Here is an 18983-nt window from a genome sequence, read left to right on the forward strand (position 1 = left end):
TCACTGGTGATAAATGTAAGAGGCCCTTCTCTGAGGACCACCAGCAGAAGGGGCGACCTATCACTACAGACCATCAATATAGAGGGCACATTTCTACTGAACACCAACGTAAAGAGCAGGACCTTTCTCCACTGACCATCAATATAGAGGGTGCACATCTACTGACCACCAATGTAAAGAGTGGGACCTTTCTCCACTGACCATCAGTATAGAAGACACATTTACTGACCACCTATGTAAAGAGCAGGGCCTTTCTCCACTGACCATCAGTATAGAGGACACATTTACTGACCATCTATGTAAAGAGCGGGAACTTTCTCCACAGACCATCAATATAGAGGGTGCGCATCTACTGACCACCAATGTAAAGAGCAGGAACTTTCTCCACTGACCATCAATATAGAGGGCGCACATTTACTGACCACCTATGTAAAGAGCGGGATCTTTCTCCACTGACCATCAGTATAGAGGACACATTTACTAACTACCTATGTAAAGATGACCACCAGCAGAAGGGGCGACCTATCACTACAGACCATCAATATAGAGGGCACATTTCTACTGAACACCAACGTAAAGAGCAGGACCTTTCTCCACTGACCATCAAATTAGAGGGTGCACATTTACTGACCACCAATGTAAAGAGCGGGACCTTTCTCCACTGACCATCAGTATAGAAGACACATTTACTGACCACCTATGTAAAGAGCAGGGCCTTTCTCCACTGACCATCAGTATAGAGGACACATTTACTGACCATCTATGTAAAGAGCAGGACCATTCTCCACTGACCATCAATATAGAGGGCGCACATTTACTGACCACCAATGCAAAGAACGGGGCCTTTCTCCACTGACCATCAGTACAGAGGACACATTTACTGACCACCTATATAAAGAGGTGTGGGTGGGTTGCCTTTCTCTGCTTACCACTAATATAGAAGGCTCACTTCTATTGACCAACAATGTACAGTGGGGGCTTCTCAGCTAACCTCTACTGTGAAGGAGATGTTACAATTTTCACTATCTGCTTTTTTTAATTATATTTCATAATTACATCTACAATTTAATGAACGATGTACTGCGACCTGTAGATTAAACGATGTTCAGGTCTCAGGGAAACCCTTCTTAAAATAATTATAAGGGTTCCTCTGGGTTACAATGGTTGAGAAAGGCTGCAAAAGAACAAAAAAACTAATCTGCTGGACAGTCAGTGAATTAGATGGATAAAAGCTTTTTTTCAATTGCACTTATTAGTCACATTTTTAAAATATCTTTGAATTGTATATATTCAAATATTATAAAAGCCTGTAACAATAATGTATGTGTAACATTAAATAAGGTTAATAAACTAATATACTCCATGTTGTTGATTGTGCAAGAATAGTAAAACTTGGAACTATGTATATCACTTCATTTTTGGCTTGGAATTATAAACTACTTCATAAACACATTCAAATAACATGTATAAATATATATATATTTTTAAGTTAAACGACTAAATGTTAGCAACTAAGTTGTATTCATAAAATTAAGGGCGTCATTTAGAAAAACTGGATAACGATGGAGCAGCTTCTCATAGCTACTAGAACCTATACTTTGAGAGAACAAAGGATGCAATTCTGATTCGCTGCTAAGGAAGCAATGCTTAACTGTTTCCACAAGTGTGCTTGTAAAAACCAGGATAACCAATCAGAAATTGCAGTTCGTGAATCTGACTATTCTAAATTGATAATAAGAGTGCCAAACTAAAGTCTTGAAGAGTCCAAAGTCTTGATATCTCAACCAGTGAGAATAAGACAGCAAAAGGCAACTGTTGTGTTTCGGGGGCCAGAAAATCTTAATTTATCAGGACTTAAGCCAAGTATCAAAGTGTTCAGTGGACTAAACAATGTTCTGAACAGGCAGGTCTATAAAGTAATGAAGAATAGGATTGTTCGTTACTCTGCCATTGATACAGTCAAATCACCGGTGGACTGACCATTGGGGAACTCTGGCACTGCCCGAGGGCCTGGGGTCAGTAGGGAGCCCCATGAGATGTCCCTGGTACCTTTCATAGGCTTTTTTGGGTGTGGTTTGAGTGTGGGCGAGGACACAGGGGCCCCATGATCCCTTATTGCCCGGGGCCCCATGAGTTGTCAGTTCGCCCCTGCTGGTGGTCCTTCTAAATAGCTCCTGTTATAGAACGGTTTCAGAGCATTTTTGAGGCCACTAAACATTCCGATACTTTAAGCCCTGATCAGGGGAATTTTGGCCCCTAAAACGCATTGGCTGCTTTTTACTCTTCCTACTGTCATTGGGTGAATTAATGAAAGACTCTGGACTCTCAAGATGTTTGTTTGGTACTCTTATCATTATGTTTTCCAAGATGTTTTGTGGAGAGCGGCCAAAGCCAAGCCATTAGGCTCAAAGTAATGACCTTTTTCCACCATCTGAAGATTGGTGTCTATTTCAACCTTTTTAATTCTAAAGCTAAAGACAAGGGTAGGTAACTATAAACCCTTTGCTCTGTTTGATCAAATGTAAATCCAGCTCCACAGCTGGAAATGTCAATAGAGGACCAGAATCTGCAGCATAAACTTTGTTCCAGAGCATTCCATTTTCAAAGTATACATTTTCTTATGCTTGCCATACACATACATATGGTAAAGGATCGACTGATCACAGATCAGATTATTTCAAACAATCTTCAACGTGGAAATGATGCCTTTAACAACGAGAACAATTATATTTTCCATCAAGAATTTACAAGAAAATGTCTGAGTGAGCCATGATTTTTGAAAGTTTTGGTTCTCTCTAGGAATCGATCCTTAACCCCTTGGCGCCGGCGCCTCCCGGCCCTTTAAGGGTTTCAGAAGCCGGGGGGCGGAGTTTTAGGGTCATGTGACCGCCGTGATGGCGGTCACATGATCGGGAAAGGTCTCGATCGAAAGAGACCAGGAGCTTTCCGTGAGTACCGGACATGTGTGCTTGGAGCGCGCAGGGCGCAAGCTCTCGTAACATATGTTTTTCTTAATTGCACGCAAATGTGCGTCCGCTCGGCGTCTAGACCCAGACGCCGGAAGGCTGCACATTTGTGTGCGGCCGGCGTGAAGAGGTTAAATTGAATAATCGAAATATTACATGTATGGCCAGCAAAAGAAACATGGTTGGCAAGCAATATGTAATACCACACTTGCAACTTTCACGTAGAGGAGCATTAGGGACCTCCAGAAAACGATGAAACACAAAATCGCACAACTTGTACACTCACCACCAGATTTTACATACAAAGGGGCTGACCTATAGCGAACCTGACCCATAAACGCAACTGTAAATCTATAGTTCCTATGGAATCCCTGGCTGTAGCCATCTGTCATCTGCTAAGGATTAAAAAAAAAATAATTCCTGCACATACCTAGCAAATACATTACAAATAGTACCTGCCATTAGTAAAGTCCAATAAACATGATCTCTAGATTATTAAACATTATTAACAGCATGTTTCAATCAGTTTAGTGTGTTCAGGGTTGATGGGCTCACAGTCCAGACCACTGCCGGTCATTGGCTGCTCTTCGGCTATTAAAGTTTTTGTAGTTTTGGTAGGTTTGTGATCGGTAACTAACCCGTGGAGAATCTTGGTCTGATGGTAATCCATTCTGAGAAATCTGTTCTCCTTCTTTTCCATCCCTTAAAAGAAAGAAAGAAAAAAAAAAAAAAAAAAAGACACATCAGATATTAGCGCTGATACACAAGAGTTGTTGGCAGCAAGCAAAGGGTAAATTTCTTACCATTGCTGTGGTGAATCTCCTTCTGACACCTTTGGGCTCAGTTCAGGTGTTGGAGGCTTCCGCTTCCTTTCCTCTTCCTCTTGCATTCGACGAACTTCCAATAATTCCAGCTAAAATGTCAGACCAAATGAAACACATTTTACTTGGCTTCTCATGACAGATAGAAGCATACTTTTTTTTTTAAAGTATATCTTGAAAAATTAGTCAAGTCTGTGTAATATTTCATTCTAAAACCCAAATGAAGCATTAAGTCTTTTTTTTTTTTTTTTTACCTCTTTATGGTTCTTTACCCTCACAGGTTATGATTTGAAACTGATTTTCCTTTAAAAGGTCTTTAAAAAACAAAAAAAAAAAAGAAAAGAAAACAACTTTCCTTAAAATGCCATTTTCTGGTCTGGTCCCACACTCCAGTGCTCTAAACTGGCAGAGCTGAGTAACAGACACACCCATAATCACAACTGCCCTGCCACTGATTTGTTTTAGGGCCGATGCACACTATAGAAATGCAGTCCAGATGCGTTCCAGTGCGGTTTTTATGCATTCTAGTTCATTTTTCCCCTCTCTTTTTCTGCAATTTAAATAGGGACATGTGCTTTCCAGTGCATTTTGATGCGTTTTAGCGGATTCCAGTACAGTTCTGTGCAGAAAAAATACAGCCTGTTCTACTTTTTCTGCAACTACTGATGTGAACTATGACATTGACAACCATATAACTTAATTTCTGTGCGTTTTGGATGCATAAAACATGCAGGAACATGTGCGTTTCAGTGCATTTTTGATGCGTTTTACCGCGTTTCAGTACAGTTCTGTGCAGAAAAAAAAATGCAGCACTTTTTTTTCTGCAAGTGGCACGCACTGGAACTGCAAGCACTGATGTGAACGTTGACATTGACAACCATATAACTTACTTTCTGTGTGTTTTGGATGCAGAAAAAAAAGCAACTGAAACGCGTGTAGTGTGAACCGGGCCTTTGAGAAAGGGGGGAGACTTGTCAGACAAGTTCTGTTAATGAATGCCACTTACTGTGTGCTGATTAGTGAATGCACCAAGTACATCCCCTGGCAAAAAGTATGGAATCAACACTCTTGGAAAATGTTCATTCGATTGTGTAGAAAAAAAGAAAAACAATCAGACATGCCTCAAAAGATTTTCATTTAGCACTCCAACCTTCTGGCCTGAATAAACATTTTCCAAGAGTGGTGATTCCATACTTTTTGCCGGGGGTTGTAGAACTTTGATGCCTATTGGGCTGCATAGCTGGCCATACATGGATCGAAATTCAGCTGGTTCAGCAGTGACCAGCCAAATTTCGATCCATGTATGGGCAGGAAGGTTGTACAGAAGGTTTTCCACCAATCAACCTTTGTACAACCACCCCGTCAGGTTTCCTTGCTTGATCAGCGCTGCAGGATACAGCTGGCAGCGCTGATCCGTGCATTCGGAGGGTGGGGATGCCTTCCTGCTGCAAAAATATAATATCTCCGCAAGGAGGATTCCCCCATCCACACAACTGCTGCTTGAATGAGAAAAACTGACTGAGAAAGTCATGACGAAACGCGTCCGGGCGTGGTTAGTTATGTCAGGATGCCGGAAGTGAGGGATCGGCCATTTTAACTACTGGACACCGGACGGGTGTTTCTCCTTAAGGGTGCAATCTTTGTTATAATTGAATAAGCAATAATTCTTTGTGCAATGGACCAGTGCACTATATTTGTGAGTACATTTTGAGCATCCTTTTAATAAAATTTGTGTTTAATGGGATACGGCACTATGAGATATTCCATTCTTTCCCCTAATCACATTGGCTTATATGAACGACCGAATTATCTACTTGGGATCGTGAGATAGAAGTAGTTGTTACCCATATGATTGGGGAAAGGCTGTCTTTGATCTAATCTATACTGGGTCATTGTGTGGAGGTAAGCGGCAGCATTGAGCACAGAGTGGTGTGATGGGGAACACTTTTATTTCTGTGAATGGGGATACCGCACTGCTGACACTTTATTGGAGCACGGGAATATTTGGTTTCTATCCTTCTAAGAGGAAAAGGAGGATTCTATGAACACTTATCTTTTATATCTATTGCATATATATCCATAATGCTTGGAATTTGCACTGTGTTAGTGTTTTGCATTTTAGAGGATATTTTGTGATGTCATTCACTAAACACCAGCTTGCGCACTATTTTGGGAAAGTACACGGTTTTGATGCGACAACACGTCAAGCGCTAGCAGCAACTAGGTGGATTTTCATTGATGGACTTTCAATTGTATTTGTTTTTTTTGGTCTATATTGTTTGTACCTTTTCACACTATTTTGGCAAGCATGGGATTATTTGGGTTTATTATCTATTGACTCGTGTACGGGCTGCCCTAGACACCCTGCACAACTGCTGTAACAGTTGGGCAGAGTATTATTTGGTCTCTGACCAAATATTTATTGCAGTGACCTAGATTGGATGTAAACCTTTACATATACTGAGTAAAGTGACTGGTCTCAGGTGATACACAGAGATGAAACAAATCCTTCTACATAAGTTGCACCTGTTTATCTGTAGTCTTCTCTTCTCCTGAGGTTCTGAGTGTGGAACAAAGCATTTCTCAGATTCCAAAAACAGAAGGGCAGGGATCTGATGTGTCACACTGCATAGCTCAGAGAGAGGAGCTGACTGGAGGGAAGGGACGCTCCTCACCCCACAGGAAACATGCACAGCTGAGGCTGTCAATTACAGGCTGTGTGCTGAAGCCCCCCTCTATTCTCATGGAGTCAGAAAACCTTTCAGCAGTGACTCATGCAGACAGCAGAGGAACTAGACAGCAAGAGAAATCAAACTCAGTGCTTTTTACTGAGGCAAGTACACACTATAGAAGGATGTGCTTTATTTCATTTTCATGTCAGCAGTTTACAACCACGTAGAGCTACGCCTAAAGCCCAAGACATTTAAAAAGTTAGTTTGAGCCAAGCTGGCCCAATCGAAGTATTCCCCTATTAAGTGTAACAGCGGCTATCAGCACTGTATCATACTATAGTGTCATCAGCAATAAATGGTATGCAGTGCTGTGTTCTGGCATCATCACATGTGATTACAGGCAGGCGGATAATGTCACGATCTCCACGTCACTTATCCAAAAGAAGACTTGTATTTATTGATAAAAATAGAAGGCTTTATTTAAATGGCTGAGAAGCACTTAGCAGCCTGACTTAATATTGTTCCGGCAGCGGACAGGAATTTGTCTGTACAGCTGCGGAATACAGCGCTGCATACTGTATATAGTGGATGCTACATACAGTATGATACGTGATCACAGCTTCCATAGTGCTTAGTAAAACAGATAAGTTGGGCCAACTATAATGTGAGGGGGTGTATACTTGGGGAATATTAAAAGAGAAGTTTTTAAATAGTCAGAGGTACACTGACTGCTAAATGGGCATGCAACAAGCACATTATGTGGGTCTTTTTAGAAAAAACTTTACACACACACACACATATATATATACATATACACACACACACACACACATACACATATATACACACACACACACACATACACACACACACACACACACACATATATATATATATATATATATGCACACACACCCATACATACACACACAATATCTATCTCTATCCATCTCTCTCTATATATCTCTATCTCTCTCTCTATATATATATATATATATATATATATATAGACACACACACACACACACACACACACACACACACACACACACACATATATATATATATATATATATACACATGAACGTGCATAAAAGTTGGAAAAAAGCTGTAAACAGAGACCTATTACAGCAGCTTCTATTTCCTTAGCCTTTCTGCTGCAGAGATCCATCCTTGGCACCACCATGCTGGAACTGGATGTGTCAGGTCATGGGGATGGCTCCCTGCAGATATTAGGTTGCTGAGCTCCATCCCAACGGGGACAATGCCTGACCCAGGGACACCAGACAATATATTATGCCCTCCAAATTTTCAGTTATATAAAACAATGCATTTTGGAAACACTGGGACATTCCTTGTACCCCTGACTAGACTTTTGTTTTTTAGTTCTCAAGTACTCTAGATAATATAACTGTATGTGGGCGTGTTTATAAATACATGTGATATATTCAAGCTAATATACTATAAAAAACCCCACACTGTTCAATCCTGTGACAATTACTCTGATGATCATAGGAAACCCTTTCCAAGACAAGAAAAAAAGCACACCGTATTGCTAAGTTACTGGTGTAGTTTCAGTGATTTACATACAAACCACACTAGAAAAATGAATAAAAAGGCAGAAAATACCGTTGTAAGTCTTTCCAAGGCAGAAAACCTTTCATCCCAAGTAGCTGCTGATTTCTCAAATGCCTCGTGCCTCTTGATGAGTTTTTCCACTTCGTCTACACTCTGGCCTATTTCACGACTTGACAGGTATGGCTCCTGTCCCAACAGCCAGGCCTCGGCGACACTGGCGTCCCGGGAAAACTGGTGCACCTCCAGAACTGAGAGCAAATGAACAAGAATTATTTACTGGCATTATACATGGAATAGGAAAAGCGACAACGGGAAAACAAAGGTTTACTTTTTGGGGTTAATGATCTGCAGGCATATTGACCACTTCAATACCGGGCACTTTTACCCCCTTCCTGCCCAGGCCAAGTTTCAGCTTTCAGTGCTGTCACACTTTGAATGACAATTGCGCAGTCATGCAACACTGTACCTATATAAAGTTATAATTTTTCCTTTTTTTCACACAAATAGAGCTTTCTTTTGGTGGTATTTAATCACCACTGAGCTGATTTTTTTCTAAAAAAAACACCTGAAACTTTTGAAAAAAAAAAAAATGCACTTTTCTTCGTTTCGGTTATGAAATTTTGCAAATAACATTTCTTCATAAATTTAGGTCAAAATGTATTCTGCTACATTTCTTTGGTGAAAATAATAATAAATAATAATAATAATAATAATAATAGAATTTGTATTTTTTTTCTTCAGCTGTTTGTTTTTAAAATTTTTATTACTATTTTTAAGCACGCTGTGACCAAAGCAATACATTACCATAGTAACATTGAACTACTCTGGGCAAGTGATCAGGATTTTTTTTTTTTCTTTAACACATTATGATTACTAATACCAATGTATTTCATTGATATTTGCAATCATTGTTACTGAAGGAAACAGATTAATTCAGTCTTTTGTTGTGATTAGGCAAAGCTGATCACGATACAGATGGACTGTGATTGGCCCTGTCTGTATCATGTGACTGCCTTGACCAATCACAGCTAACAACATAATTGTATACAATGGATGACTTGACAGGAAGCCATCCATTGTATACAATTGACATGTGATCTGCTGTGATTGGTCACAGCGGTCACACGATACTGGCAACGGGACGGTGTAGTGATGTCATCGGCTGTGTCCCGTGGACACAGCCGGTGACAGATTGTGCCACTGCGTGGCCCTGTAAGTGGTTTGTTTTGACAGGACGTCATATGACGCCCAGTTACAAAGGCGAGTGTCCCACCCGGCCATCAATCTGTGTTTAGGCCGGGCGGAAAGGTGTTAAGAGTGTCAGCATAGTCCTCATGGGAGGGTGTTGCAAATGGGTCTAATAAAGTGTTTCTAAAGTCTGAACATTTTGTCATCCTAACCTCTTGGCGCCGTGCCTTCCAGCCCGTTAAGAGTTTTCAGAAGCCGGGAGGTGGGGCAGGGTTTTAGGGTCATGTGACCACCGTGATTCGCCGTCACATGATCGGAAAAGTTCCTGACCGTAAGGGGAGATCGGGACCTTTCCAGGAGTAGCGGACATATGTGCTGAGAGCGCGCAGGGCGCGTGCTCTCAGCACATATGTGTTTTTTAATTGCACGCGAATATGCGGCCACCTGGCGTCAAGGCCCAAACGCCGACAGGACACGTATTTGCGTGCGATTGGCATCAAGGGGTTAATGTATTCTCTCTGCACTAGGGTAACACACTCCTGTCCTAACCCCTCCCCCCCCATCGCTAAACACTTACCTGCCTATATTTCACTGCTCCAGCAGTTTCCGGCTCTGCTGCTGTTCCCTTTGTTTCCCGTTTTCACAAGAGAAACTGAGGGCAGCAGAGCCATAAGCTCCTGCTGTCATCAGCCAAAATTCTGTTAGGAGGGAGTAGAGACCTTGCTTACCTGCACTATGTGCATCTATAGGCACACATAGCCCGGCTCAGGAGCATGATTACATGGGTGCATCCTTAACACCCAGCTTGATGCAAGAGGCTGCCGAATGAGGGAGGAGCCCACAATGCCAGTGGGGTCTGCCAGAAACAGAGGTAAGTGACCTCTCTGCGGCATTGCATAGAGCAGGTAAGATTAACCTCTTGAATTTATTTTAAATAAATAAAAAGACTTCAGTGTCACTTACTGAGCTCAGACATGTCAAGAAAGGCCACAATAACAAGGTATGGTGACAGGTATAAAGAATATCAGAACTTTGCTGAGTTTTACATTATAGAATACAGAACACACGGTGCCACGGTGACTGTATTTTTACAGCGTCATCACTAGGCAAGAGCTGGTAAAAAAATCTGACTAAAACGGCATTTTTTTTTTCATTTAAACATATTCATGGAATTGTGTCAAATCTGCATCCTAAAAATGAATGGATCAGGATTATTGGGATTGGATCTTGACTTCCGTTGTGTGTGCGTTAGTGCTCATGTATATGGGATTAAACCCAATCTTACTCAGTCTCAGCCATTCCCATCGGTCCTCCCACTTGTCAATCATCTCTTTTCTCTTCTCAGTCAGTTGTAACAACTTTTCTTTTATCTACGGGTAAAGAAAACACCAAATTCAGCTGAATGAAACAAAAACTGATGTGTATGGTAAGAGAACAGTGTAAGCTGCAGTCAGAAAGACATTAGGAAGGTATATTATATTTACTTGATTTTATTTTTTTTTTTAATTTTTTTATTTTTTTAACATTTCTTTGATGTCCTCCTGGTTTCTGGCCTATGCCAAAATGTCGTCATACATCCCAGAGGTCTTTGTGGGCATTTTTTTCCTTTCATCTGGAGGACAGGCTTTCTCAGCTAAGCACACCATCCTGTCTGCATTAAAAAATGATGGTGTGCAGCGCTAAATTGATATAATCAATATATAAAAATTGCCGTAGAACATAGAATATTAATCAAAATTAAGATCATACGGTTAAAATATCAAGAGTTATAAAAATGTTCATCAGGTGACTGAGGTGCTCAATACTCCTGTGACTTCCAGAAAGCGGTGATTGTGCATACAGGTGTATAAGAAATGCGCACTCACTGGAACGCGCAAAATAGTGCGCGGTTTTTGTAATACATCCTGATGTCATCTAATGGTCATCATAGGGTAGGGTAGGAATCCAGTACACCTCCTCTTAAAGTGGATGGATCCTTGGGTTTAGGGGTGATGAACCAGGATTATCCAGAGTTCCCCTTTAAGGGATGGATGGGTGCAGCTCACTGGGCGTAGTGGAGGCTCCCTCTCTAGAGGTTAGGTGGTGGATAGCTGTGAATTATTACTTCCTAATGCTCCTTGTTGTATACCATATGGTCGCCTCTACTACGCCCAGTGTGCTGCACCACAACAGATCTCATGGTTGCGGTCACATGGCCCAGCCACGTGGTGACGTCACTGCTGATCAAGCCCTCAGCAGTGACATCAACACGTACGCCATGAGCACGTGGCTGGACCATGTGACTGCAACCACAAGATCTGTTGTTGAGAGTGGGTGTGAGACGCTACTGTTAGAGCTGGAGATTGTTTGCAGCTATGTCTATCATTGAATGCTGTAAGTTTGATTCTAAAGGGGGAATTTTGATACAATAAATTTATAAACGTTATTATGCTATGGCGAGTGTTCTTTATTAATCCACATATGGAATTGGATTATACTTACCTTGATGAAGTCTAAGTTGGATCAACCATCTGATGAATGAATAGTATTATCTGCATTAATCTAGTTTTTGATGAATCTTCCACATCTACTGATATCTCATTGAAATGCTGATTAAACACCAGCATCTGGTGAGTTAGCACTTTGATGGGGTGTTAAGCACAATGAAAATCACGGTTGTGGCGAATACCTTTTGAAGAAAATTATATTTGGACAATATTTTTTTTTTATAGTATGGATTGATTCTTTCACTTTTTTGCACTTTTTTGGTGGCAGTCTATTTTTTTTTTCTGAATATTTATACATTATTTAAGGGGATATTTATATTATTTGAGAGCGCTGTTTATGGTATGTCCATTTATCTCCTAGATTGTAAGTTCCAAGGAGCAGGGTCCTCGAACCCCTCGTGTATCGCATTGTATTGTTATTGTACTGTCGCATGTTCTGTCTCCCATTGTAATGTACATCGCTGAGTGAACTGTTGGCGCTATATAAATACTGTATAATAATAATTTATATGCTTTTTAATGTCTAAAACAGCAGCTCTAATCACATATTTGATTAATAGTTATTTCATTATAATTATTCCACATTTTTTTGGCGTGGTGATATCAGCTATTAACTTAATAATATATTAATTTGTCAATTTAATATTGATATATTGATTTAATTTAGCTTATATAAAAGTTTTTTTAGTTTTTTGCTATGTACAGTCAGGTCCATAAATATTGGGACATCGACACAATTCTAACATTTTTGGCTCTATACACCACCACAATAGATTTGAAATGAAACAAACAAGATGTGCTTTAACTGCAGACTGTCAGCTTTAATTTGAGGGTATTTACATCCAAATCAGGTGAACGATGTAGGAAATACAACAGTTTGCATATGTGCCTCCCACTTGTTAAGGGACCAAAAGTAATGGGACAATTGGCTTCCCAGCTGTTCCATGGCCAGTTGCATGTTATTCCTTCATTATCCCAATTACAATGAGCAGATAAAAGGTCCAGAGTTCATTTCAAGTGTGCTATTTGCATTTGGAATCTGTTACTGTCAACTCTCAAGATGAGATCCAAAGAACTGTCACTATCAGTGAAGCAAGCCATCATTAGGCTGAAAAACAAAACAAACCCATCAGAGAGATAGAAAAAACATTAGTCGTGGCCAAAACAACTGTTTGGAACATTCTTAAAAAGAAGGAACGCACCGGTGAGCTCAGCAACACCAAAAGACCCGGAAGACCACGGAAAACAGCTGTGGTGGATGACCGAAGAATTCTTTCCCTGGTGAAGAAAACACCCTTCACAACAGTTGGCCAGATCAAGAACACTCTCCAGGAGGTAGGTGTAGGTGTGTCAAAGTCAACAATCAAGAGAAGACTTCACCAGAGTGAATACAGAGGGTTCACCACAAGATGTAAACCATTGGTGAGCCTCAAAAACAGGAAGGCCAGATTAGAGTTTGCCAAACGACATCTAAAAAAGCCTTCACAGTTCTGGAACAACATCCTATGGACAGATGAGACCAAGATCAACTTGTACCAGAGTGATGGGAAGAGAAGAGTATGGAGAAGGAAAGGAACTGCTCATGATCCTAAGCATGCCACCTCATCAGTGAAGCATGGTGGTGGTAGTGTCATGGCGTGGGCATGTATGGCTGCCAATGGAACTGGTTCTCTTGTATTTATTGATGATGTGACTGCTGACAAAAGCAGCCGGATGAATTCTGAAGTGTTTCGGGAATATTATCTGCTCACATTCAGCCAAATGCTTCAGAACTCATTGGACGCTTCACAGTGCAGATGGACAATGACCCAAAGCATACTGCAAAAGCAACCAAAGAGTTTAAGGGAAAGAAGTGGAATGTTATGCAATGGCCAAGTCAGTCACCTGACCTGAATCCGATTGAGCATGCATTTCACTTGCTGAAGACAAAACTGAAGGGAAAATGCCCCAAGAACAAGAAGGAACTGAAGACAGTTGCAGTAGAGGCCTGGCAGAGCATCACCAGGGATGACACCCAGCGTCTGGTGATGTCTATGCGTTCCACACTTCAGGCTGTAATTGACTGCAAAGGATTTGCAACCAAGTATTAAAAAGTGAAAGTTTGATTTATGATTATTATTCTGTCCCATTACTTTTGGTCCCTTAACAAGTGGAAGGCACATATGCAAACTGTTATAATTCCTACACCGTTCACCTGATTTGGATGTAAATACCCTCAAATTAAAGCTGACAGTCTGCAGTTAAAGCACATCTTATTTGTTTCATTTCAAATCCATTGTGGTGGTGTATAGAGCCAAAAATGTTAGAATTGTGTTGATGTCCCAATATTTATGGACCTGACTGTATGTCATTGTATAATTATTCCGGCTTTCACCACGAGCGCTCTGATTTTCTTGGTTTGATGAAAGAACCAAGCAGACAAATCCCCATTACCTCTTAGAAGTTGAGCTTTCTTCCGATATATAATGCTATAAAATGCTGCATTAGATTTGCACAAAAAAGCTAAATTCCCCATCTTTACAGGCCATAAAATTTAGCATTTTATTTTCCACAATCCGGAAACACAGCAGTCAATCACATTGGGGGTCGGAATACAGTACAAAAGGCGGTAAAAGGCTGTAGAAGTTCTATTACAGTAGATTTGCTAAGCGCAGGGAGAACAGTAGCCAACCTTCCTTCTGATGATGGGGTTTGTCTTTGCAGCAGCCAAGTACATGCAGATCTGCAATGCAGCTGAGCTATAAATTATCTGGGCGGATTACCTCTTCCGTTGCATAGTGCTTCCTCGCCAGCAGAGACTTGCCGAGCTCAATGCATGTAGTAAAGCTGTCATTCCGGGCATCAATTTCAGCTTTAATGCCCTGGTGATTATTCATAAGCAGTTCTACTGAAGAAACGTCTCTGCAATGGCAAACAACACAATGAATTGTACGCGGCTCTACAGAATGCAGAAAAGTAGGAATGCAGCGCGCTATGCTGTAGTAATCGGCAGGAATCTGAATTTATAATCTGGTTTGTGAAGACGACAAGGTCAGATCATCTTCATGGGAAAAAATAGATTTTTGGTTGTTTTTTTCTTTTTTAAAACGGAGTTCCACTCACCTGTCAAAAATTAAAAAGTCAGCAGCTACAAAAAACTGTAGCTGCTGACTTTTAAATAACAGCCACTTACCTGTCCCTCGGTCCCGTGGTGTGTCCCCCGCAGCCCGTTTCACCGGCCGTCCTGGATTCCAGGAGGCCGGCATCTTTAGTGTGGGCACCCGGCTGTGATAGCTTGCGGCTTCACAGACGGGTACCCACTGCGCATGCGCGAGTAGCGCTGCGCTTCATGAATGGTCCTGTAGTCTTCTGGGACCTGTCACGTGTCCAAAAGACTACAAGGAGGGAGGACGTGAGGACACCTGCCGTTTCCGATCGCCAAGGCCAGGGGTGGGCAACTGTGGCCCTCCAGCTGTTGTAGAACTACAAGTCCCATGAGGCATTGCAAAACTGACAGTTACAAGCATGACTCCCAAAGGCAGAGGCATGGTGGGACTTGTAGTTCACCAACAGCTGGAGGGCCAGAGTTGCCCACCCCTGGCCTTGGCGAGCAGACCGGAAATGGGAGCGGGTACCTGTCAAATACGGGTACCCGCCCCCCAAAAGGTGCCAATCCTTAAGGGGGAGCAGTCCTTAAAGCGGAACTTCCCCTTTTGGGTGGAGCTCCGCTTTAGGTTAAAGCAGAGTTCCACTCGAAAGCAGAAGCTCCACTTATTTGCCCTCCCTCCCCCTTCACTGCCATATTTTGCACGTTTTTGGGGGGAGCAGATACCTGTTTTTGACAGGTACCCGCTTCCATTTCTGGTTCAGTTCGCTGCAGCGAAGTAAGCTGGAAGTGCGTCCCACTCCTCCCTCCTGGGAACCTTCACAGGCCCCGGCAGACTGCCGGACCAATTAACGCAACTATCGCATGCGCAGTGGGCACCACTCGCGCAAACGGTCACAGCCTGGCGCCCTCAGGTGAGATGCCAGCGCCATGGAGGAGAGAAGAGGAGAAGGAACGGCGCGGACTCCGAGACAGGTAAGCGTGTGTTTACTAAAAGTCAGCAGATACAGTTTTTGTAGCTGACTTTTAATAAACACAACAAAGGCTGGAACTCCGCTTTAAACTGATTTTTTATGTTTGCAGTCCTTGTTATAAAATGAAATATCTTCTCTGGGATTATTTCTAATTTGTTCGTATATACTTATCTTTTCGATTTTTAGTTCACCTCATTTTATACACAGAGGTATAAAAAACACACCACCATGCATTTCAGCAGCTTCTCCATTGAACTCTACTGTAGCAAAAACGCTTTTTGCTTTTAAAAGTCCCTGCAAAAAGCATTAAAAAATGCATTGGTGTGAACGAAGCCTAAGGCCCAGGGGAGGACTGACCGTTTGGAAACTCGGGCACGGGGTCAGTAGGGGGCCCCATGAGATGCCCCTGGTACCTTTTTCATAGGCTTTTTTGAGTTTGGGCAAGGACACAGGGGCCATTGATCCCCTATTGCCCGGGGGTCCCATGAGTTGTCAGTCTGCCCCTGCTAAGGCCCCATTCACACTTACCAATTACATGAGGAGGTTCCTGGTGATTGGCTGAGGGTGGTGGCAGCGGCCCCATTACAGCTCCTGCAGGTAGTACCAGGGCCTGAAGGACACAACTTATAAACTAAGTTGGCTCCTTTAGGACCCATTCACACTTAACAAATACAAGTGGTAGACCCAGCAGGAGGTCCTGGCAATTGGCTGTGGGTGGCAGCCCCACTTAAAGCAGGTAAACGCAGCCACTCGCATGCAATTCCTCATGGAGCGACTACCTGCGATGACTGGCTCTGAATGCAAAAAGTCTGCATCCAGGGCCAATCTTTGCAGGTAATTGCTCGATAAGCGATTACATGCAAGTATCCAGGATTAGCTGCAAGTATGTATGAGGCCTTAATAAAAGTCTATTAACATCGCAAAACATAAATGTAAAGGTTTCAGTACTGAATACATCAACAGAAGCTGAAACATCTGCAAAGATTTTACAAATTTGGGTCCAACTTTGAACAAAAATGGTTAGATATGGAAACTGAAGTTGTCCTCTGAGCTTTAAATGTGGTAATTAAAAAACTAAAATGGAATTTTTTTTTCTTTTTTTGGGGGGGGCGCGGTGGTAGATCAATGTATGGCATTAAGGTGTGTTAACCTCCTCATTACTGGAACCCTTTTCCCAAATGTTAAAAAAGTGCATTTTAGGTCTGAAGATTAGTTAAACCCCCCAAACGTCAAATACCCTGGTGAATAAAATGGTGATAGTTACAATTTATGCTGCATTTTAAGAAAAAAAAATTAGTACACACAAACACAATTTATTGCCCAATGTTTGGTAAAATTTATAGATGAGTGTCTATTCACTTGTCACAATCTCAATATGTTGAGCTATAAAATTGGGCACGCCCATGAAACGGCGACAAACTTTAGCACCTAAAATTGTCCATAGGCACTGTTTAAAAGCCTCTATATGTCATCAGTCTAGGGCAGTGGTGGGCAACCTTTTTTTTCAACTGAGCCAAATCTCGCCAAAACCACGATTGAAATTTATTTTGAGAGCCACATTTTTAAAACTGAAAATACATCTCCCATATAGTAATTCATCCCCCATAGTAATTCATCCCCCATATAGTAATTCATCCCCCATATAGCAATTCATCCCCCATATAGTAATTCATCCCCCATATAGTAATTCATCCCCCATATAGTAATTCATCCCCCATATAGTAATTCATCCCCCATATAGTAATTCATCCCCCATAGTAATTCATCCCCCATAGTAATTCATCCCCCATATAGTAATTCATCCCCCATATTAATTCATCCCCCATAGTAATTCATCCCCCATATTAATTCATCCCCCATAGTAATTCATCCCCCATAGTAATTCATCCCCCATATAGTAATTCATCCCCCATATAGTAATTCATCCCCCATATAGTAATTCATCCCCCATAGTAATTCATCTCCCATATAGTAATTCATCCCCCATATAGTAATTCATCCCCCATAGTAATTCATCCCCCATATAGTAATTCATCTCCCATATAGTAATTCATCCCCCATATAGTAATTCATCCCCCATATAGTAATTCGTCCCCCATATAGTAATTCGTCCCCCATATAGTAAGTCCCCCATATAGTAAGTCCCCCCCCATATAGTAAGTCCCCCCCATATAGTAAGTCCCCCATATAGTAATTCATCCCCCATATAGTAAGTCCCCCCTGTGTCAATTCACTTACCTTTGCTCCGCGCGTTCCTCTCGCCGTGCTTCCCGCGCCGTTCTGGTCTTCAGGGCGGACTGTGAGAGGAGAGGAGTTCGTCACGCTGCCCCGCCTACATCCTGGCTGCCCCGCCTACATCCTGACAGCTGCAGAGTCCTGACTTTTGGGGCGGCCGCCCGAGAGGAGGGAGGGGAGCGGGCGGCCGTCCGAGAGGAGGGAGGGGAGGGGAGGTGAGGGGGCGGCCGCCCTGCACACGCCCGTCCGAGAGGAGGGAGAGGAGGGAGGGGAGCGGGCGGCCGTCCGAGAGGAGGGAGGGGAGAGGAGGGAGGGGAGAGGAGGGAGGGGAGGAGAGGAGGGAGGGGAGAGGAGGGAGGGGAGGGGAGGGGAGGTGAGGGGGCGGCCGCCCTGCACACGCCCGTCCGAGAGGAGGGAGGGGAGCGGGCGCCCGGCACACAGAAGAGCCGCATTTAAGCTTGTAAAGAGCCGCATGTGGCTCGCGAGCCGCGGCTTGCCGACCACTGGTCTAGGGGTAACCATGAATGATGGCCCTAGAAGTATTGCTCTCACCCGGAAGTTCACAGAGATATGTAATGTGTAGCGCAGTCGGCGGTTTCATATGCAGACGCACCCACCACATGCGTTTATGATCTTCCTCCACTTATCTCCACTTTATCCAAAACTATCTTTTTGGTTTTGGAAGAAGTAGATGGATTAGAACAGCTGTCGGGTTTTTATTGTGGTCTGTGCCCCGTTTGGAAGATTCACCCTTTTTAATTGTCAAATTTTCTCATCAAATGTGAAAGTAAAAAAAAATCCCCAATTTTGGGTGGCTTCCAGAACAGTAATAGAGGGGAACTCTTTCAATGAGGACTCTAACTCTGCTGACAACTAGGGATTCCCTTTGGAGGGATTTCCTCTCACTTCCTTGTGTGGCTATGGCACAGGAACTAAAAGAGAAATCTCCCCACAGACGGCAAAAAAAAAAAAAAAAAC

At 42.4% G+C, this 18983-nt stretch overlaps 1 protein-coding gene across 1 annotated transcript in view; it reads right to left on the bottom strand.

The window, feature by feature from the left end:
- The window catches only part of SPTBN1 (spectrin beta, non-erythrocytic 1), a 215342-nt gene that overhangs the window by 26124 nt on the left and 170235 nt on the right, over positions 1-18983 (bottom strand). The window contains exons 27-31 of the mRNA XM_089682714.1: positions 14474-14612; positions 10511-10595; positions 8089-8285; positions 3770-3879; positions 3605-3668 (exon numbers count right to left, since the gene is read on the bottom strand). Coding sequence (XP_089538840.1) covers positions 3605-3668; positions 3770-3879; positions 8089-8285; positions 10511-10595; positions 14474-14612 — 595 coding nt within the window. The remainder of the gene's footprint in view (positions 1-3604; positions 3669-3769; positions 3880-8088; positions 8286-10510; positions 10596-14473; positions 14613-18983) is intronic.

The sequence above is a fragment of the Staurois parvus genome, unplaced genomic scaffold (genome assembly GCF_062004578.1).
Source record: "Staurois parvus isolate SC_StPar_1 unplaced genomic scaffold, SC_StPar_1.0 ptg000295l, whole genome shotgun sequence".
Taxonomy (NCBI): Eukaryota; Metazoa; Chordata; class Amphibia; order Anura; family Ranidae; genus Staurois; species Staurois parvus.